Source organism: Saccopteryx bilineata, chromosome 10 (assembly GCF_036850765.1).
Source record: "Saccopteryx bilineata isolate mSacBil1 chromosome 10, mSacBil1_pri_phased_curated, whole genome shotgun sequence".
NCBI lineage: Eukaryota > Metazoa > Chordata > Mammalia > Chiroptera > Emballonuridae > Saccopteryx > Saccopteryx bilineata.
Window position 1 is genome coordinate 33,407,477 of NC_089499.1, and position 22,973 is coordinate 33,430,449.

The 22,973-nt window shown below is 38.1% G+C and overlaps 1 protein-coding gene across 9 annotated transcripts in view; it reads left to right on the forward strand.

Annotated features, from left to right (window-relative positions):
* The window catches only part of ANKRD28 (ankyrin repeat domain 28), a 179,095-nt gene that overhangs the window by 131,501 nt on the left and 24,621 nt on the right, over positions 1–22,973 (forward strand). For 8 of the 9 annotated variants that reach the window (XM_066244376.1, XM_066244375.1, XM_066244379.1 and 5 more), the window contains 8 exons: positions 328–470; positions 4,048–4,260; positions 7,191–7,269; positions 8,348–8,462; positions 10,581–10,663; positions 13,401–13,464; positions 13,858–13,926; positions 16,020–16,160. In XM_066244376.1, the coding sequence (XP_066100473.1) occupies positions 328–470; positions 4,048–4,260; positions 7,191–7,269; positions 8,348–8,462; positions 10,581–10,663; positions 13,401–13,464; positions 13,858–13,926; positions 16,020–16,160 (907 nt within the window). Of the gene's footprint in view, positions 1–327; positions 471–4,047; positions 4,261–7,190; positions 7,270–8,347; positions 8,467–10,580; positions 10,664–13,400; positions 13,465–13,857; positions 13,927–16,019; positions 16,161–22,973 lie in introns of those variants that run through there. The other variant, XM_066244383.1, reaches the window with a different exon arrangement.

Here is a 22,973-nt window from a genome sequence, read left to right on the forward strand (position 1 = left end):
AACTAACTTCAGAACTTGAAATGGTATTAAAACAACTTTAAAAATAACAAGATCTAGGCAAAAGGAGGATTATGGGTTGCAGGGTTATTATTATTGGATAAAATTATTAAATATGTTTTTGCAATTATTAACCTCTGTCAACATTTATCAAAATTACCCTGAATTCTTATTTTTTTCTTCCATCTTCTCTCTGGTTATAATGTGATTTATTGCTAACTTGTCATACATTATCTAGTTAATTTGCATTTTTACCTTTCTTTAAAGATACCAGGATTATATTTCATATTTTCCATATTATTTGTTGTTTCTTCATACACACATGTTCAGGTCACATTGAAGTAGTGAAATTACTTGTGGCCCATGGAGCTGAAGTAACATGCAAGGATAAGAAGTCTTATGCACCTCTCCATGCTGCAGCCTCTAGTGGGATGATCAGCGTCGTCAAGTACCTTCTCGATCTTGGAGTGGATGTAGGTATATAGACTGAGCAACATAAAAATATGGAGCATTTTGATTTCATTGTTGGTGGAAGTTATTTCAGATTTAAAAGATAACTTCATTCAATAATGTTTTTTGTCTTTTAACCATATTTATAGTCCTTTACATAATATATAGTGTACTGGTATCTGATCAAGACATGTAATTAGTCAAAGTATATTAAGAGGTAGAATACATTTCAAAGGTGAATGATTTAGTGACAGAAGTCTTACTTGTCACCTGACCAGGCAGTGGCGCAGTGGATAGAGCATCGGACTGGGATGCGGAGGACCCAGGTTCAAGACCCTGAGGTCGCCAGTTTGAGCGCTGGCTCATCTGGCTTGAGCAAAAAAAACCTCGCCAGCTTGGACCCAAGGTCGCTGGCTCGAGCAAGGGGTTACTCGGTCTGCTGAAGGCCCGTGGTCAAGGGACATATGAGAAAGCAATCAATGAACACCTAAAGTGTCGCAACAAAAAACTGATGATTGATGCTTCTCATCTCTCTTTGTTCCTGTCTGTCTGTCCCTATCTATTCCTCTCTCTGACTCTCTCTCTGTCCCTGTAAAAAAAAAAGGTGGAGAAAAAAAAAAAGAAGTCTTACCTCTCTGAGATATTCTAGGCTCTATAGCTCCATTTCAGCTATGGAAACCAGCAGGTCAGACACACTTGGATTATTTTTTCTAAGGGCTAGATTATAGAGTTAGTTTTATTTGTCTACTTAGTCTAATATTCCCTTTCAATGACTGTTGTAGTTCACATTACAAGACATTAGCAAGAGATATGCAGGACATGCTAGGGGCTCTTGTCCATCAACTATAAGTATTTGATTAGGAAGGGTTGCTTCTTTATCTGAATATATTTGGTTCCTGAATTGAGATAGCTAAGAATACCCATAGCTTTTACAGGCCATCATTTAAACACATGTACTTTTCACCCATGAGTGTAGTTACTCTTACTTTAAGTGCAGTTCTGACAAACTCATCTGGTTCTTCAAAACCCAGATTAAAAGCAGCAAATTAGAAGGAGAGAGCTCTGCTAGGAGGCAATTCAAATCAGACAAACGAGAAAGAGGTAGATATTAGTCTGGTGGACAAAGAACACATGACAAGACTGCAGAGCTGAGTTGTCTCTTAATTTAAGGACTGTGTAAGGCATTTTGCCTAAAGCAGGCGAATAATTACTGAAGTGTGGGCATCTATTTTTACTGAATTTATTGGGGTGACATTAATTAATAAAATTACATAGGTTTCAGGTGTACAACTCTATAATACATCATCTATACATTGTATTGTGTGTTTACCACCAAAAAATCAATTCTCCTCCCATCACCATTTATGCCCCTTTACCGTCTTCTATCCCCCTTCCCCCCCCCCAAAATATACAAAATCTGAACACACTGGTAGGCATCTTTTAAGTGCAAATGGATAAAAGTTTTATTTCAATTTAACTGTTCCTATAGCTGTTTCAACAGTAACATAATGGTTTAAAAGACCCCTGATCTAGATAAATGAGACAGCCTTGTTTCTGATCACTATTTCAAGTTCCTTTTGGTACAATTTTTAAAAATTGACAATAAAATAACATTTGTATACACTGTGAAATAGATGTCAAACTTGGAACCATTTAGTGACATGAGCCCTCCAATTGCATGATTTATTAGTTTCCTAGGGCTGCCATCACAAATTACCGTAGAGTGAGCGACTTAAAACATACGTAGCCTCAAAGTTCTGGAGGCTCTGAAGGAGAATCTGTTCCATGTCTCTAATTTTTTTGTGTTGAAATCTAGATACTTTGACTAAAGTTACACATTACTTTTTCATTTCCCAAATTATTGTTACCGGGAATCTGAGAAAAGAAAAGGTTAAATAAAGAAGTGTGGTGAGTTGGGGCCAACACCAAGGTTTGAGGGTACAGTCTCCATACAAGACTACCTTCATTCCTGACTAACTACAAGTTTGGCATTTTCCCAAAATTGCCTTTCTGGTTTCATAGTTCACTAGAATCACTCAGAAAGCTCACTGAAAGCTATCATATTCACAGTTATGGTTTATTACACAGCAAAAATACAAATTAAGAACTGCTGAAGGAAGATACATATAGGGCAGAATCCGGGAATCATCTGAACACAAAGTTTTCACTGGCCTCTCCCCATGGAGTTAGGACTCCTTAGTATCCTGGCAAGACAGTACATGCATCGAATTGCCAGCCAGGAAGACACAGCTGAGCTTCATTTTCCATGTTTTAATTGGAGCTCTATTACATACACATGATTGATTTATCAGTTGCCCACATGGTTGATTTCAGTCTCCCAAGTCCACTGATACCAAGGGACCCAAAGCCAGTACCCTAAATCACATGGTTGGTTGATATGGTGTGGTCACCCCCTACCTATCCTTAGGCTTATTGGTTGTAGCCAATTCTACTCTCCAATCCAGTGCAACCAGCTCCCTTCCTAAACAGGAGCACTTCTATTAGACATGCTGTTACCTCCCAGAAGACAAGGTCAAAGGCCAGACATTTCTTTGGGCTAAGGTCATATTCTTTACTACACAAAAGTCATGTAGACTTTTGCCCATTTTATTCATTAGAAAAAGAAAGAAAAACTTGAGTTTCATGAATTATTTCTTAGTACTGTATTGAGCATATTCTTATGAGCACATTTATTTTGGTAAAATATCAGCATGTAAGATTAGAAAATATCTAGAGCCCAAGTTTGTTGCAAAAGTGTATTAAGTAGAATAAATGCCACTTGATTTTTTAAATTCCTGATATGTACTATATTACCAACTTTATTCTTTGTCACTACAAGCGAAAAGGCTAAGACTAAGAATGTGTATGCTGTTCAATATATCGGCTGTTCAGTATATCTCAGAATTTTCAGTTTATGTTCATTTTTTCATGATTCTTAAAGTTAATTCTCTAAATGTCCCTTACCTAGAAGTCTTAGAAATACATTATTTTACTTTTTATTTTCCTAAAACATTTCTCTTGGAATTATTCAATTCTGGCATGAAGTAGACATTTTGCTTGTGGATATTTTCTGAAAGTACAAAATCATTTGATACCAAAATGCTGTTTTTAATGTTTATTATTTTTTTTAAACTTTACAATTATAAGCCTGTCTATGTATTTATCCCTGTCTCTCACTTTAATAATTTGATTGCAATCACAATGTTGCTAAAATAACAATGATAATTAGCAAGACTACTTAAGTCTGACCAGTGGTGGCACAGTTGAATAGTGAGCATCAACCTGGCACACTGAGGTCCTAGGTTCAATACCCCAAGGTCAGTGTCTTGAACACTGGGTTGCTAGCTTCAGCGTAGGATCGTAGACATGATCCCATAGTTGCTGGCTTGAGCCCAGAGGTCACTGGCTTGAGCCAGGGGTTACTGGCTCGGTTGGAGCCCCCTCCAGTTAAGGCACTTATGAGAAGCAATCAATGAACAACGAAAGTGACACAACTATGAGTTGATGTTTCTCATCTCTCTCTCTTCCTGTCCCCCCTTAGCTACAAAAAACAAAAAACACAAACCACTTTAACACCGACATTTTTTTTTCTCCCAATAGATGAATGAACCAAATGCTTATGGAAATACACCTCTTCATGTAGCCTGCTATAATGGACAAGATGTTGTAGTAAATGAACTTATAGACTGTGGTGCTAATGTAAATCAAAAGAATGAAAAAGGATTTACTCCTTTGCACTTTGCTGCTGCATCAACACATGGAGCACTGTGTTTAGAGCTTCTAGTAGGCAATGGGGCCGATGTCAATGTGAAGGTAGGAAATAAAATCAGAATCCATGCTAACGTATTTAGTTTACTATTTAAAACGGGATCAGTAACAAATGTCATTTCACAACAAAAAGTAACAAGTCACTGACAAAAGAACATAGGTGAACCTTTAAAATATGTTAAATGAAGTCTTACATAAGCCTATATACACTGTTTCCATTTCTATAAGGTCTAGAACAGACAAAATTACATTTATATGGGGTTCCAGATGCTTTAGTAAAAAAAATAATAACCCAGAGAGTTGTTGCCCCTGAGAGGAGAGATTGATGAAAAGGGGCATGAAGTGGAACAGAGAAGATGTGTATGTTTCATGGCGTGTAAATTTTCCCTTAGAAGGTAACAAACCAAACAGATGTTAAATCCTAGTTATTTATAGTACACCAAAGCTTTTAGAGGTAATAAGTAGTGATATCTGCAACTAACTTTGAAAAGTATCAAATAATTGGATGATATATGGGTGGATGAATGGATGGAGGGATTGCTGTGTAATAACGAACATATAGTAAAATGGTAGAGAAGAATCTCAGTGGCATGTGTATGGGTGTTCACTGGAAATCCTTTCAAGTTTTCTGCTTTGAAATTTTTTACAGTGTTAAAAAAATGAGAAGACCGTTATCTACGTGTGACATATAAGAAATAGTTGCATTTTAATTTTTTGGTCACAATCACTTTCAGGAATGAGCATTTGAATTTTATTTATATATTTATTTTTTATTGAATTATTGGGGTAACATTGATTAAAAAATTATCTATGTTTCAGGTGTACAATTCTGTAATACATCACCAATATATTGTATTACTGTATTGTGTATTCACTATCCCAAGTCAAGTCTCCTACCATCGCCATTTATTCCTCTATAACATCCTCTGCCCCCCTCATCCCTCTTGTAATCACCATACTGTTGTCTGTGTCTGTGAGTTGTTTTTTTTTTTTTCTTTAGGGGTGAGCATTTGAATTTTTAAAATATCTGAAAATTCTGGAGCTTATTGTATAATTGTTATTATAGATTTTCCAAGGTTCTTTCACTGGTTGCTTCTGTGTTTGAGCATTTACCAGACCATATCTTATGGTATAGAAAGAAACCCCCACAAAATTGAACCATTTATGATGAGTAAAAATATTTAAGCTTAAAAAAATGACTTTTAGACCTTTAATTGCATAAGATTTTAGCTGCTTTTTGTAGATGTGACGAGCCAGTATCTTTCAGACTGATAGAGAAAGGAGCCCATATTTTTACCCCTTAACTTTGGAGAAGCCTTTCATGGTGCCACAGACCCACTCTGACAGCTGTAGAGGCAGCATGGTCGTCTATAATTAGGTCACTGCCCATTCTCAGCTAAGGGACAAAATTTATGCATATCACCCAAGGAAGGAAAGGGCATGAGGTATAAAGAACCCCTGTTATTTTGAGTAGCTTTCAGTTCTCAATCAAATAAATCATCTCCTCAAGTATTTGTAACAGTTTAAATAATTACTAAAAATTTATTTATAATAAATTTGAACTGCTTATTTTAATTTGAAGAATTCTTGCTGTTTGGATAATCAGGATCCAGAAAATTATCTTGGGTGGGAGGAATTTGTTACTTGTTTCTTCAAAGGCCTAGTAATACACACACATTTTTTTTTTTAGCTGACTCCTGTATCTGTGATTATTTTTAAGTCTCTGTTTTCTTTTGAAATGTAATAATGAGAATCAGTCCTACAGTAAGCTCATTTACCAGTATATTGGTCAAACCAGAGGTCCTATTTGAAGTTACCTCCTTAATGATTTAGAAAACTCAGTGGTGAATTTTACACGCGACAAAGGAATTTTTTTAACAAATCTCTTTTTCCTTTGCTATACTGTATTTAGAATACTTTTTATTATCAGTATGTACCAAGTAAAAATATTAATCCAATGCCACCTACTACGTGCTTATAGTAAAGAACTTCACCACCTATTATCTATTAGACCTGGTTACATTACTTAACCCCAGGGCCTATGAAACAGGGTTAATAAGGTTGTGAGGAGTAAATAACTACTATATAAAGTATTTTAAAACTGCCAGGAATCTAGTGCTTACTATATCTATAGATATTAGGTATAATTTTATCTTTCAATCTTTATCATTTTATGAATTCAATTTTTACCACAGTTTAGTTTTTGTTTGCTTTTTTTAGGTTTGTAAAAAATGTTTGTAGGTAAAAGATTAATGTCATATAAGGAACATTTTGAAAAGAAAGTACAAACTGGGATCCCTTTATTAAAATGCTTTTGTGGGTCTTTTTTTAGTCTCTATGAGACCCATTTTATAGTGACTGAGCTAAAATCATCTTTGTGTATTAAATATTATGTGTCATGGAATAATGGAGACTTACCTGTATCATTAGCTCTTACACATTATATGATACTGTCCTAAAAGGTGAAAATTAGATTTTCTGTTTTTTTAATAGTGTCATTTACATAAATATTTAATATATAATGTGATGATAATGAATCACCTTACTTGAGGAAGTAGTCACCATTTTTAAAATGAAAGAATTATAGCAATGTGAAATTTCTGAATTGTGGGAAGCACATCCTGGCTGTGTACTACTCCTGATTATGTGACTTGGTTGAGTCATTTAATATCCCGTGCTGTAGTTTCCCTGCCTATAAAAGAGGAATGACGTTAAGATTACCCTGTACCTACCATGCAGAGCTTTTTGTAAACTTTAGGCATTGATTATTTTTATATATGTGCTTTATGATATACATGCTAAGAATATTAGTTAATAATTTTGAACTGTTTTATCTCCATAGTCTTCAATTAAACTTAATGCTTGAGTAATAATTATACAAAATAAAAATACAAGATGATATTCCAAATAAAACCAAGGATTACATATTATGAACAGAAAAATAATTTTAAATTTCTTTTGTTTGATTATTTCAGAGTAAAGATGGGAAAACCCCACTGCACATGACTGCCCTCCACGGTAGATTCTCCAGATCACAAACCATTATCCAGAGTGGTAAAAAGTATTTCTGTTTGTTTTTTTTTCTTAAGTGTAATAAAAACATCCACAAAGTGAATGGTATTGGGGAATTGTCATAGCAGTCTATATTTTTAGTATTTGATATCAGATCTCATGAAAATCAAATAATATAAAATGCCATGTATGTGTATCGTACATAATTCTTTTTCATTTAAATTTATTGTTTTCCTGTGGGTTATAAATACAATTTCTCTACTAGTTACTGTTGACTTTTTTTTTTTTAAGATTTTATTTATTCATTATAGAGAGGGGGGAAAAAGAGAGAGAGAGGGAGAGAGAGAAGGGGGGAGGAGCAGGAAGCATCAACTCCCATATGTGCCTTGACCAGGCAAGCCCAGGGTTTTGAACCGGCAACCTCAGCGTTTCCAGGTTGACGCTTTATCCACTGCGCCACCACAGGTCAGGCCAGTGTTGACTTTTTAAAAAACATTGCTGAAGAAAATACTCTGCCTTTCCACTGCAGAGTGTGTGTGTGTGTGTGTGTGTGTGTGTGTGTGTGTACACAAAACTTGCAAATATCTTTTTTCCCCTTTTGAAAATTTTGAACTATTTTTAGGATTTTCATTTATTTTCTGAACGTGTATTCTTTTGCATTTGAAGTAACAGTAGTCAAGTTAAACTATTAAATATAAAGAATTTTGAAAGCATTGTTTCACAAGCCATGTTCCCAGAAACTGTTAGTAGTCCTCAATATAGTAGCTGTTAATGGTTTTGGAAGGGAAGAATAGAACAGGTTCATAATCAAATACTTTGTGAAGCATTGCATGCAGTATTTTTGGTGACACAGAGAGTGTGTACATTAACACTCTAAAAAGTCTTGTTCTAAAGAACGTGTTTAATACAGTGGTTTTCCAACTTAATGGACCCCAGAACCCTTAATTATGAAATCTGTAAGTCCAGAGCCTGGACCAGTATGTACTAAGTATGAATGAAATCTAGTTAAATTGCTATATCCATTAGTTGTGCTTTGAACAGCGCTTTATCTTGCTTTTCGTGTAATGGATTTGTCTTGATCTTTGTAGTCTAGTGTCTGATAAAATGTCCTTGATTGCAGGAGCTGTAATTGACTGTGAGGATAAGAATGGAAACACTCCCTTGCACATAGCAGCAAGGTACGGCCATGAGCTGCTAATCAACACTCTTATTACAAGTGGTGCTGACACTGCAAAGTAAGTACTTACCAAGGTGTCCATAGCTGTGACAGGGAAACAGAAGAAAGTGAATTGCAGTTTCCTAAATATTTCCAGTGGAAATTTGGGTTTTGTCTTCAATGTTATACTCATTGCTGGAGTTTTCTTTCTCTATTTTGTGTTTATGATGTACAATTTCATTTGGTAACCAGCCAGCATAGAGTACTTTTATATTTTTTTAACCCCAGTTCTTTCTATATTATGCAGTTTTGCTTAGAGATTTTAATTTTTGTGTCCTGTTTATTTGTAATCTAAAAGTAAATAAAAGACCCAAAAAAGTTTATATACTGAATACTTTTCATCCGAGTAATACTATCTCTAGGTAGTGCTTTCCTCCTTTCTGCCGCAGAGTTTAGGGATTTCGTGGTAGCTGCTACAAAGGATCCTTGTCCCCTACTTTGGTCAGAACAGCTCACTTTTATCTGTTTTATATGTTAAAAATTTCACTGTAAGGTTTTGTTTGAAAGATGGATTCTCCTGGATGCTCTGCAGACACAAACACTTAAATTGATGTTTAGCATTTCTGTGCATGTTTTTATAATTCTGTTACATTAATCAGTGTATTTTAAACTTTCTATAAATGATAAGCATCTGTATACTTTTTTTGTATGTGAAGTTGATTTAGCCAGATATAAATTTGGACTTTTTTATATCTCTTGCTGTGTTATATAAAAATTTCACAATTTGCTCACCTTATTTACAAACATAAGTTGCTATCAATTTTTTTCTGTTACAAAAATGATTGCAGTGGGCCCTGGCCGGTTGGCTCAGCAGTAGAGCGTCGGCCTGGCGTGCGGGGGACCCGGGTTCGATTCCCGGCCAGGGCACACAGGAGAAGCGCCCATTTGCTTCTCCACCCCCCCCCCTTCCTCTCTGTCTCTCTCTTCCCCTCCCGCAGCCAAGGTTCCATTGGAGCAAAGATGGCCCGGGTGCTGGGGATGGCTCCTTGGCCTCTGCCCCAGGCGCTAGAGTGGCTCTGGTCGCGGCAGAGCGATGCCCCGGAGGGGCAGAGCATCGCCCCCTGGTGGGCAGAGCGTCGCCCCTGGTGGGCGTGCCGGGTGGATCCCGGTCGGGTGCATGCGGGAGTCTGTCTGACTGTCTCTCCCCGTTTCCAGCTTCAGAAAAATACAAAAAAAAAAAAAAAAATGATTGCAGTGAACTGCCTTGTAATGATCTCAATGGTGAGGCAGAAAGAATGGATTTTGTACTCTAGGCAAATGTGCAGAGACATTTTTGATTGTCATAATTTCGGTAGAAGGATGTCACTGACATCTAGTGTAGGTAGAGCACATGGGCAGGGCTGAACCCAGCACAGGACAACCACCTCTCGCCACCGCCGCCCGCCCCAACAAAGTTCGTAATGGCATAGTGCAGGGGTCCCCAAACTTTTTACACAGGGGCCAGTTCTCTGTCCCTCAGACCATTGGAGGGCCGGACTATAAAAAAAACTATGAACAAATCCCTATGCACACTGCACATATCTTATTTTTAAGTAAAAAAACAAAACGGGAACAAATACAATATTTAAAATAAAGAACAAGTAAATTTAAATCAACAAACTGACCAGTATTTCAATGGGAACTATGGGCCTGCTTTTGGCTAATGAGATGGTCAATGTCCAGTTCCATATTTGTCACTGCTAGCCATAACAAGTGATATGATGCGCTTCCAGAGCCGTGACGCATGCGTCCTGCGTCACCGGAAGTAGTACTGTACGTGAGCGACGCTGCGCTTTGCAGCGCCACCACATACAGTACTCCAGGATGCATCCTGTGCTCCTCTCATTAACCACCAATGAAAGAGGTGCCCCTTCCGGAAGTGTGGCAGGGGCCGGATAAATGGCCTCAGGGGGCCGCATGTAGCCCGCGGGCTGTAGTTTGGGGACCCCTGGCATAGTGCTTGCTGCACATGAAAAACAACTGAGGAAAATTGCTGGATAACTAGTTATGGCCACCTTCAAACTTTTGTCAAATTGCTCTTCAGAGTATTAAGGTTTTGATTCATCCATCTTTTCACTTTATGTAGTTTCTTGGTATTTATTTAAATTATTGTATTTTTCTTAATATGGTAATGAGGATATTGTCCTTTTTTTCTCAGGCGTGGCATACATGGAATGTTCCCCCTCCATCTGGCAGCCTTAAGTGGGTTTTCCGATTGCTGCAGGAAGCTTCTATCCTCTGGTAAGTAGAACCTTTTCAAACTGACTCTTCTGTTTCCCCACCCCCTATTTTCATACAGTTTCTTTATTCTGTTCTTCCCAGATTACATAGATATATTCAAGTATAAATCATTTATTAACCCCTCTTAGAAAATATTGGGTTCCACCTAAAACCTATATAATTTTATTAACCAATATCACCCCAATAAATTCAATAAAAATTTTTTAAAGTTCTTCAGCATATTTACTTCAATGAAAAAGCATCTTTTTTTATTATTGATTTTTTAAAAATTAATTTTAATGAGGTGACATTGATAAATCAGGGTACATATGTTCAGAGAAAACATCTCTAGGTTATTTTGACATTTGATTATGCTGCATTCCCATCACCCAAAGTCCAATTGTCTTCCATCACCTTCTAACTGGTTTTCTTTGTGCCCCTCCCTCTCCTCCCCCCCACCCCATAACCCCCACCCTCTTGTCCATGTCTCTGAGTCTCTTTTTTTTTTTTTTTTTTTTTTTTGCATTTTTCTGAAGCTGGAAACAGGGAGAGACAGTCAGACAGACTCCCGCATGCGCCCGACCGGGATCCACCCGGCACGCCCACCAGGGGGCGACGCTCTGCCCATCCTGGGCATCGCCATGTTGCGACCCTCCTGGGTGTTGCCATGTTGCGACCAGAGCCACTCTAGCGCCTGGGGCAGAGGCCACAGAGCTATCCCCAGCGCCCGGGCCATCTTTGCTCCAATGGAGCCTTGGCTGCGGGAGGGGAAGAGAGAGACAGAGAGGAAGGCGCGGCGGAGGGGTGGAGAAGCAAATGGGCGCTTCTCCTATGTGCCCTGGCCGGGAATCGAACCCGGGTCCTCCGCACGCTAGGCCGACGCTCTACCGCTGAGCCAACCGGCCAGGGCCTGAGTCTCATTTTTATGTCCCACAGAGACATAGAGTCAGAGAGAGGGATAGACAGGGACAGACAGACAGGAACGGAGAGATGAGAAGCATCAACCATTAGTTTTTCATTGCATGTTGCAACACCTTAGTTGTTCATTGATTGCTTTCTCATATGTGCCTTGACCACGGGCCTTCAGCAGACCAAGTAACCCCTTGCTCGAGCCAGCGACCTTGGGTCCAAGCTGGTGAGCTTTTGCTCAAATCAGATGAGCCCGCTCTCAAGCTGGCAACCTCGGCGTCTCGGACCTGGGTCCTCCACATCTCAGTCCGACACTCTATCCATTGTGCCACCGCCTGGTCAGGCTATTATTGATTTTAATTTATTGTGTTTACATAGATTCTAGTGTTGCCCCAAATGCATCCCGTATTCCCGTATTCCCCTCAACATCTCCCTAAAAAGCATCTTAAATATCACTTATACTTACTGTTTTTTAGTTTTCAACCTTGAAATTTGCATACTAAATATTAATATACACATTTAAGCATTTTGACCATACACAAAGAAAGTGTTGGGCCTTTTAATTTGAAGATTAATTTTCTCTTCATTTCTGGGAAAGGTTTTATTTTTCCAGTGATTCTTTCTCTCTGTTAGTGGGGAATGGGATGTGGAGTATTTGTGGAGCAGCTTCTGTTCATTGAATGGTGGTCTTCTGGGATTGTCCCCTTTGTCTAGAAACAAAATATCTTCTTTTGTGTGCTTCTTTTAAGAGCTGACAGCCATCCTACAACTTCTTCTAGGTTTGTGAAATGATTTATGGCATCTAATTACTATCTTATAGTCAGTTTGAAACAAAACAGAATCAATAGCTTTCTATAAATATTACTACACAGCTGTGGTCCTTATTAAATGTATAGAATTATTAAATAAGATTTAACTGATCTTACATATTTTATTTCTTAGTGTTAAAGTTGAACAGATTTTGTGTATTAATACTCGTGATTATTGGAAGATTTATGGGGAAGTTTCAGTTAAAACTAACATTGTAAGACCGACGCTTCAGAGTTATTCTTAAATGATAATTCTTGAGTTGTGTTTCGAGTTTTTAAAGCATGTATGTGTCCACAAGTGTACATATACCCAATTATCCATGAAAGAAAATTCTAAAATCTCTTCTCAGTGTTAATAATAATTCATAGGTAGCAAAGCACCTATGATTTTTTTTGAAAAAACTTTATTAAGACATAATTCACATATCATACAAGTCACCCATTTAAAGTTTACCAATTCATTGATTTTTAGTATATTCTCTGAAGTGTGTAACCATCACTGCATTTGGTTTTAGAACATTTTTATTTCCCCCTGAAAGAAAATGCCTTTAGCAGTAATTCCCCATTTCCTCCCTCCTATAGTCTTAAGCAGCTACTAATCTACTATACGTTCTGTCTTTATAAATTTTGCTGTTCTAGACAGTTCACAGAGATGGAATCACCCAAGACGTGGGTTTCTGTGACAGATTTTTCTCACTTAGCGAAATATTCCCCAGGCTCATCTATGTTGTAACATTATCAATACTTTATGGCTGAATTATATGCCATAGTATCCTATCGGTTTTTTCTTTTATATTTTTATGTAAAAATTATTTTTCAATTACAGTTGACATACAATTTTATGTTAGTTTCAGGTGTCTATAGTTTTGTTGTTTTTTTACCTGTCTGTAATGTATTTTCAATAAACTACTTTCAAAACAAAATAATTCATAGTTTTGTTTGAGATTGGAGGGTGTGACTCTTTTCATTTTTTGACATACTATAATATAAAGTAACTTATCTATAGTAGTGTATAATATAAAATGTATTCATTCCTATAGGATTTGATATAGATACCCCAGATGATTTCGGTAGGACTTGTCTCCATGCAGCTGCAGCTGGAGGGTATGTTAACAAAGTATTTACTAGCTGGTTATGGCGGGTTTTCTCTTTATTAGTTCCAGACTACCACAAAATAGAAAACACAGAGGAGTGGTTTGGGAGAAGACGGTCCAGAGTGGTAGATAGAAATCACTTGTTTTAATCTTTGTCCACCTAAGTCATAAGTTGTGAATGGGAGAGACAGAACAAACCTACAAAAGGAAGTATTGCTTTTCATAAAATAAAATTATTTTGGGGTAAATGAAAAATATATTTCCCCCAGTGAAAGCACTGAAACATTGGGAGAATTCTAAGTAGTACTAATACTCTTTCAGAAGGTGTTTGGGGTTTTAAATCATAATTTTATGGGGAAAATGATGATAGCCTGTTTATATCTTCCATTTTTTTCCCGAATAGGAATTTGGAGTGCCTAAACCTTCTGCTGAACACTGGTGCAGACTTCAACAAAAAGGACAAATTTGGGAGGTAAGGTATGATACAGTTCTTCAATAGAGCCTATTTAGTGTTATTTACTTAATGACTTCCTTGCCCTTTTAACCTAAGAATTAACAATTCAGCAGCTTTTGCATTGTGATCTGATTCATTAAGAGGCCCAAGTAAGTCATTAACTTCTAAATATTCCTTCCTTCCTGTGATCTTCTCCCACCTGAGCTCTGCCACAGCCCCATGCTGTCAGCCACAACTTGATATTATAAGCACTTCTGTACCTCTTATATCTATCCTTCCTCCTCCTCCTTCACCTTCCCCTCCCATACGTGGCCTTGGAAATGTAAAATATCCATGGTACCTTCAAGAACTCAGTGGTACAACTCTCTTTTCCCACAAGTCATTCCTTTGTTAGAAAGTGTACTGCCTGTGTTTGGTGACAGAGCCCTAGAAGGCAGGAAGAAATGAGTTCTGTGCAATTTTTCTTTCTCCTTTCCTGTAACTCCCCACATACACATATATGCATGCCAGCATATCCACATACACTCCCTGAGGGTGATCTGTGAGAAAGCACCTGTGAAATGACTGAGTCCCTCTATAGTCACTCAGCCAGGCCTCATACTCAGTGTTCAAACCAGGCCTCATTAGTACTAGCATTTGTCACAGCAGTGCTGAAAGCCATCATCAACTATGTTACTTAGAGTAGGAGTTGCCCCACAGTGTGTTAGAACCACATAAATAAGGATTGAAGGCAGTTTGAATTAGTTTGAAAAATAGAGATGTCAATATGAGCAAAATTATATGTCAGGAGTCTGAAAATTGTATCAAAGAGTATGTGACCAAAAGGGTGGTATGTAAGAAGGAAATGTGATTAGGCCAGTGCAGAAGTAGTAGAATTATATATGGTAGGGACTCAGAAATTCATATAAGAAAAAAAAACTACCATCTGATCTTCTAATTACTTTGAGGATCAGATTGTTCTCATAAACCTGCTAATGGAAAGAGCTAATGACCTGCAAAGTCAAAAATCACTTTGTTTGGCTTTGGAATGCAAAATTTTTATAGTGAATTAGCTTTTATGTTATACTTTAATCCATCTTCTATTAGTTGATTTGTAACACTTGAAGCATTCTATACTACAAATAGAGCATCTGAAGCCCATTCTGAGTATAGAAGCTCAAAAGTAATTCAGGGTTAATTGCATTTTTTTAATAATACTATTACTATACTGTACCATTACCCAAAGAAAGTAAATAATATTTTACTGTTGTTTCATTTGGTGTTTTAGAAAAAATTATACTATGAAGAGTGGACTAAATTTTACTTTTCTATATGCTTTTTCTTCTTCTTTTTTTAATGAAAAGTCATGGAATTATAGTTTTGTAAGCCAAAGGCAGGGACTCCTAAATTTAGTAACATTCTGTTTCCTTTCAGTAACTGGAAAGAAATAGGCTATGAATATTCAGTCTTTAGAAATTAAAACAGTGCTCTAACTCTTTTGAATAATGAACAATCTTCAAAATTATGCAATTTCTGCTTCGAAGATCTGGTATTTCTTTGCAGCTCTACCAGATAGTGGATGTAACTGAGCATTCTTTTTAATATCCCTGTATTTTCTTTTACCTTTTATTCCTCTTCTGAAACAAGAACAGAAGTTGCTACCCCTTTACTGTGAAGCATTGTTTCATCAATTTATGTAATGTTTTATTGAATTATTCAACAACAATCGGAATAAACAATTTAGGATCAAATAGAATTGACTCTCGGTGAACAATAATTAGTAGCTATTTGTTAGTATAGAGGAAGCTTTGTTAAAATGAAAGTTGCCAAATTTCTAAATGGAACAGGAAGGGGGTCATTCACTCAAAAGACTGGAATTGGTACTGTCTAGAGACCATGAAATCATTTCATTGCGTTTCTAAGTTCCTATTCATAGAGGTTTTCTGCTGCCTAACTTTTCCCCTCCTTAGCTTTCTGGCCAGCCCTCCAAAAGACTTAGTTTATGACAAAAAAACAGTCTCAGGCTCACTTTATAGTATTTGTAACTGAGTGAAGTAGGGAGAGTCCATCCATGGTGCTCTTGTTTACTCCTCTGTCCTTGATTTCTATTTTTCTTATATTGGGCGCAAAAGATCTCCACTGCACTATGCTGCTGCCAACTGCAATTACCAGTGCCTGTTTGCTCTTGTGGGATCAGGAGCCAGTGTGAATGACCTTGATGAAAGAGGATGCACACCCCTGCACTATGCAGCTACATCAGACACAGATGGCAAGTAAGTAGCATGTGGTGAGAGTGAAGGGTTATCGTTTCTGTGTTCCTGGACACCGGTGTCTTCCATATGGATGGCTATTTTTATTGCAAAGTAATGTTTCTTTTTTGTTGTTGATTATCTTTCTCTAAGTCTCTTATGTGGGAAATAAATTGGTTTAATAATTATTCTGTAATCATAGTTATTTTTTACCTATTTCTATTCAATAACCTTCCTGTTGACTGAATTGATAGGAAAAAAAATAAAAGTCTCTTATTGTCCTCCCTGCCAAAAGCGCATCTTACTATCACCTCCATGTGTTTTCCATCGGATGTCTCAAAGTACTCAACCTTGAGTATAGTGTAGGGAAAGAGAATGAGAAGAGATAATGGACAATGCTATCAGAATATTGGGCAGAGATCAGAATATCACTGTCCTTCAGAGGGAGAGAGTTCATATTTGCAAGGCATTCTTCTAAGTTTGTATCCAAAAGAGGAGTTGTTGAACTGGCAGAACCTGGCACATAGCTGGTATTAAATATTGTTTAAATAAGTAAATTGGATAATGGAGTAAGTAACGATAGCCAGAAATAACTGAATGAGAACAATGAGATATATACATATAAATAAATTATTCTGTAATTAATATTCAGCTAAAGTTAGACCCATTTTATAGTGTCTTACTAATAGACTCTGTGTTTCATGTACTCACAACTTTCAGCCTACTTTTGACCGCCCCTTTATGTTGTCACCTTGAAAGAAAATAAACTCACTGGAAACAGAGGAGAGATCTCCCATGTTTGTGGCATTCCCCAGGTGTCCGAGTCAGTGAAGAGTGAAAACACCCTTCGGGAAAACAAATAATGGTTTCTGGGGAAAGATTTTACACCTCAGGGAAATTGCCTTTAACATAGAACCCTCTCTCGTTTTTAATATTTACTATTGCCCTCAAAATAAAAAGCATTATTTGATGGTATTATCCACTAATGTCAATTTGTTAAAACTCTATAACTAATTTTAAAGCTGTTTCTATAATACTTCATTATGTTGGATTATTTGCTAAAATTCTAATGTTGAAGGCACTAGTAAAATGTATTTTCTGTTAGTGGAATATATTACTATACAATTTTATGTATACCAGAATAGTCAGATATAGATATATTTGGGGGAGAAGTTAAATTATTTGAAGTATATTTAAGAAAATCTGTGATAAAGACTTTATAAATTAGAATATATTTTGGTAAACTTGAGTTAAGTAAATGATCCTTATAAATTTTATAAATTCAGGATTTGATTTCTAGATTGTTTTAAAATAGGTTATACCTAAGTGACTGTTATCACCAATGATAGATAGCTCTTTACCACAGTTGCACAGACTGGTTGTATTGGGTATATCGCTCAGCATCTATTATACATAAATTTCACTGAGAGGTCACCAACACAGGTTACCTTATAGTCCTTCTGTACTTAGACAATTGCCATAAACCCAAATTCTTATACAAAAACAAAGTAACAATGTTCAACTCATACTGTTTTGAGATTATTATTATTTTAAGCCAGTTTATTTTTTTGTAGAAGTGTACTAGTACTACAGTGAATTAAATAGTTTTCACACCTAATATAAACTGTTTTGAGCAATAGGCTAGTGATAGTTATTATTTAAACCAGCGGTTCTCAACCTGTGGGTCGCGACCCCGGCGGGGGTTGAACGACCAAAACACAGGGGTCGCCTAAAGCCATCGGAAAATACATATTAGGCGACCCCTGTGTTTTGGTCGTTCAACCCCCGCCGGGGTCGCGACCCACAGGTTGAGAACCGCTGATTTTTTCTTTTGATTTTTTTTTTTGTATTTTTCTGAAGCTGGAAACGGGGAGAGACAGTCAGACAGACTCCCGCATGCGCCCGACCGGGATCCACCCGGCACGCCCACCAGGGGTGACGCTCTGCCCACCAGGGGGCGATGCTCTGCCCCTCCGGGGGGTCGCTCTGCCGACCAGAGCCACTCTAGCGCCTGGGGCAAGGGCCAAGGAGCCATCCCCAGCACCCAGGCCATCTTTGCTCCAATGGAGCCTTGGCTGCGGGAGGGGAAGAGAGAGACAGAGAGGAAGGAGGAGAGGGGGGTGGAGAAGCAAATGGGCGCTTCTATGTGCCCTGGCGGGGAATCGAACCCAGGTCCCCCGCACGCCAGGCCGACGCTCTACCGCTGAGCCAACCGGCCAGGGCTGAGAACCGCTGATTTAAACATTTAATTCTTAGTATCAACAGGAGGCAGTCTGATGTACTAGAAAGAACATGAGCTTTGGGATCCAAAAGCCTCAGTTTAAATCTTGAGGTCTCCATATTACATGTTTTTGAGCCTGAACAAGCAAAAAACTTCTTTACATGTAAAATTAGAATGAAACCTACTTCTTAGAATTGTGAGGAAAACTAAATGAGATGCTATGTATAAAACCATCTAGCACTGTTCCTTAGAGCCTCTGTTTCTTATCTTGAAAGTATCTGTATCTCAAAAGTCCTGTCTAATGCCATCGTTCATTGACTCAGTGATTTGTGCCCAGGGAAGCTTCTGGAAACTATAAGCCTCAGTAATCATTTTAGGATACCAGAGCCATCCTTTCAATAAGTGATTGTTTTAGAAACTTAAATAGTAGCATTAAAGCATTGATTTATTTTTCTAAGTTCCAAGGATTTAATTCTCAAGAATAGGTTGGATAATAAGATAATCTGACATAACTCATTATTTGTCAAAGTAAGAGGGAAACATTTTCTAAGAGAAGAAACAAATTCCCATGACTTCAAGTTGCTATTATTGAGTAATGTGTGTTTGTTGGTTTGTTTTTTTAATGATTGTGTACGAACTTCCTGTCAGCATCCTGAGGGAAAGCTGGTTATATTTTAGAATATGTCCCTCACAGTCTAATCAAAGTTAAAGAATTGGTATATACCTTCCTGTAGTCTTTTCTATATTCATGTAATTGCTTAGAAATGTGTTTATGTTTCACTGAAATCTACTTTTATGGTAATAGTTGGCATTTTTCACAAAAATGAGATATTTGACTTCTAAATAGCATGGTTTATTGTCTGTTTTGAACTTTATATAAATGAAGTTATATAGTTTTTGTTCAGAAGTTTTATAATCCTTTGATTTGTTCCTTAAATATTTGATATTTTTATTACCAAAATATCTTTAGATTTCCATTTGTTGTGATAAAGAGAAATACATTCTATTTTTATATAAGGACTTTATATTCAGCAGCCTTGTTAAACTGATTTTATCTAGTTGCATAAGATGACAGTAGATTTGATATAGCTTCTGCCACTTGTGGGGCCTTGGGCAAGCTACCTAACCTCCTTGTGTCCGTTTCATCTGTGAAGTGGGGTAATAATCTGATCTAACTCATGGCTCTATGAGGTATAGACTATCTGAATTGCTTATAATAAATAGTACCTGTCACTTTATAATCTTCCTGTAAGATTAATTTTTTAAACTTTGACTTTTTTGTTTGGTTTTGTTTTTTGATGAGAACTGACCTTATTGTACACCGTAATGGGGGAGAGTGAGGAGAAGGAGGGCCTCTGGTGACAATGTCACATCCCCGGCCTTTGGTTGAGTGGTCCTTACCCATGGGACACATGGTTAGAATTAGTTTGAACTTGTACTGGATCTCAAAGTATTAGAAGTTCATGGGTGGTAGAGGAAGAATAGGACATACTTAAATGATTTGAAATGTACTCTGATTTAAATTATGTGTTTAATTGGGATGGGAATACTTAATTTGTCTAACAAATTAAATGAAGATAAATTTTAACAGTAAGTATAGTTTATTACTTAGCTATATAATCATAAATATTCCTCCAGATTTTGCATACATAATTTATTTTAGGGGAAAGGAGAGAGATTGTAGAAAGTCTTCATTTCTTAATCTTTTGAGTGTTATAGAATGAGCATGTGCTAACTTACAATCAGTAAGATAAGTCAGAATAGATTCTCTTCCCTCCACCTCATTTTCAAATTAAAAATGACGTCCAGATTTTCAAGATCAAGTCGTTTTATGGTTCAGTATTTTATAAGCACCCTGGTTAAAGTATCACTCTGAGTCATTAACCTTTGTGCGAAAGCATTTGGTAGTGTGGAAAGAACACTAATGAAGAGAAGGCTTGAGGTCTGATCCTTGCTTCACCATATTCTAGATAAAAGATTTGGAGCAACTTTTTTATTTTTCTGAGTATTAGCAGTTTTTTCATTTGTTGCAGATAATGCTTATTTCACAATGTAGTTATGAAATTACTTAGTGGAATCTAAAAGCCATGCCAGCAGAAGGAATTTTATCCCTATAAATCAACTCAGTCTCTGTTTCCTTACAGACCAATCATCTGAGTAATGTGGACGTAAAAAAAATTAGAGAAATAATGTGATTTGATAGAAACTACCACATGTATAACAGTTAAATCATTTCAAACCATTTAGTGCTTGTAAACCCTGAACTAGTCATTGTAAATAATGCTTTGAGACATACCCTTTTACTTTAGAAAGTAAACATGAACTTACCTACTTGTTTTGCTTTCCTTAAATAAATCTTTTTTTTATATATATAGTACTCATGTATCAGCAAGTTATCTTAAAATAGTTCTTTCCTCCAGTAGACTGTCTTGTGTTCAGGTATCAGTAAGGTGAACCATTCCTGTTTTATCACTCATAGCTAGGGAACTTGAGTAAAAATCAGAAGATATGCCTCGAGTGAAATGTCTGTGCCTGTACAGCAGTGAGGCTGTCCTCTAGTCCTGCAGATCTTTTCTCCACCCCAGGGAGCATGACTTCTGAGTTAGGCACCTGTGAAGATTATATACAGAGCTTGCAATCTGCCTGAAACATTTCCTGAGGTGCCTCAGAGCTTTGGTCTGTGAACACCAGAAAACACAAGTCTTGTTGCTTTAGAAGTCAGATTTGAGCCCTGGTGGGTTGGCTCAGTGGTAGAGTGTCGGCCTGGAGTGTGGATGTCCCAGGTTTCATTCCTGGTCAGGGCACACAGGACAAGCGCCCGTCTCCTGTTCCACCCCTCGTGCTTCTCTCTCTCTCTCTCTCTCTCTCTCTCTCTCTCTCTCTCTCTCCTCCTACCCTCCTGCAGGCATGGCTCGATTAGAACAAGTTGGTCCCGGGCACTGAGGATGGCTCCATGGCCTCCGCCTCAGGCACTAAAAAAGGGCTTCAGTTGCAATGGACCAAGGGCTCCAGATGGGCAGAGCATCGCCCCCTAGTGGGCTTGCAAGTGGATCCTGGTTTGGGCTCATGCAGAAGTCTGTCTCTGCCTCCTCTCTTCTCACTAAATTTTTTTTTTTTTTTAATTTTTCTGAAGCTGGAAACGAGGAGAGACAGTCAGACAGAGACTCCCGCATGCGCCCGACCTGGATCCACCCAGCACGCCCACCAGGGGTGACGCTCTGCCCACCAGGGGGCGATGCTCTGCCGCGACCAGAGCCACTCTAGTGCCTGGGGCAGAGGCCAAGGAGCCATCCCCAGCGCCCGGGCCATCTTTGCTCCAATGGAGCCTTGGCTGCGAGAGGGGAAGAGAGAGACAGAGAGGAAGGAGGGGGGGGGGTGGAGAAGCAAATGGGCGCTTCTCCTATGTGCCCTCGCCAGGAATCAAACCCGGGTCCCCCGCACGCCAGGCCGACACTCTACCGCTGAGCCAACCGTCTTCTCACTAAATTTTAAAAAGAAAAGTCCAATTGGATTTTTTTTTATTTTATATATTCATTTTAGAGAGGGGGGGAGAGAAAAGGGTGAGGGCGGAGCAGGAAGCATCAACTCCCGTATGTGCCTTGACCAGGCAAGCCCAGGGTTTTGAACTGGCAACCTCAGTGTTCCAGGTTGATGCTTTAGCCACTGTACCACCACAGGTCAGGCCAGATTTGGATTTTTTAATCATTGTGGTACCCAATTTACCATGTTGTTTGTCAATAATTTTAGCTGGGCCCTGGCCGGTTGGCTCAGCGGTAGAGCGTCGGCCTGGCGTGCGGAGGCCCCGGGTTCGATTCCCCGCCAGGGCACATAGGAGAAGCGCCCATTTGCTTCTCCACCCCCCCCCCTCCTTCCTCTCTGTCTCTCTCTTCCCCTCCCGCAGCCAAGGCTCCATTGGAGCAAAGATGGCCCGGGCGCTGGGGATGGCTCTGCGGCCTCTGCCCCAGGCGCTAGAGTGGCTCTGGTCGCAGCAGAGCGACCCCCCGGAGGGGCAGAGCATCGTCCCCTGGTGGGCAGAGCATCCCCCCTGGTGGGCGTGCCGGGTGGATCCCGGTCGGGCGCATGCGGGAGTCTATCTGACTGTCTCTCCCCGTTTCCAGCTTCAGAAAAATAAATAAATAAATAAATAAATATAATTTTAGCTGTACATAAATATCAAAATACCACTTAAAAGAATGAACACTTACTACCACTAAGGCTATTGTAATAAATATATATCCGCAAATAATTTCTAAGAGATCTAAAGGATTTTAAGCATTTTGGCATTTAAAAAATAAGGATTGGCTTTAAAAAGAACAGTCGTTATGTGCACATATTTTTATACACATACTATATGATGGCTCCTGAAAAATCAATACGGCCCTTAGGTGTATTGCACTTTCTGACAGGTTTTGGAGGGGTTCGCTTTAAATGAAGAAGATTCTCTTAGGAACATTTTATTTGTATTTTTATGATATTTACAGTCAATGTCATTCAAATGACAATTTACATAGTATAGATGTATTTATGCTTTTACATCACTCAGATGTTAGAAAAACATCCATTTTTATTTTGTCTCTATTCTTATCACTCATTAAAACTCAGGATTTAGAATTGTG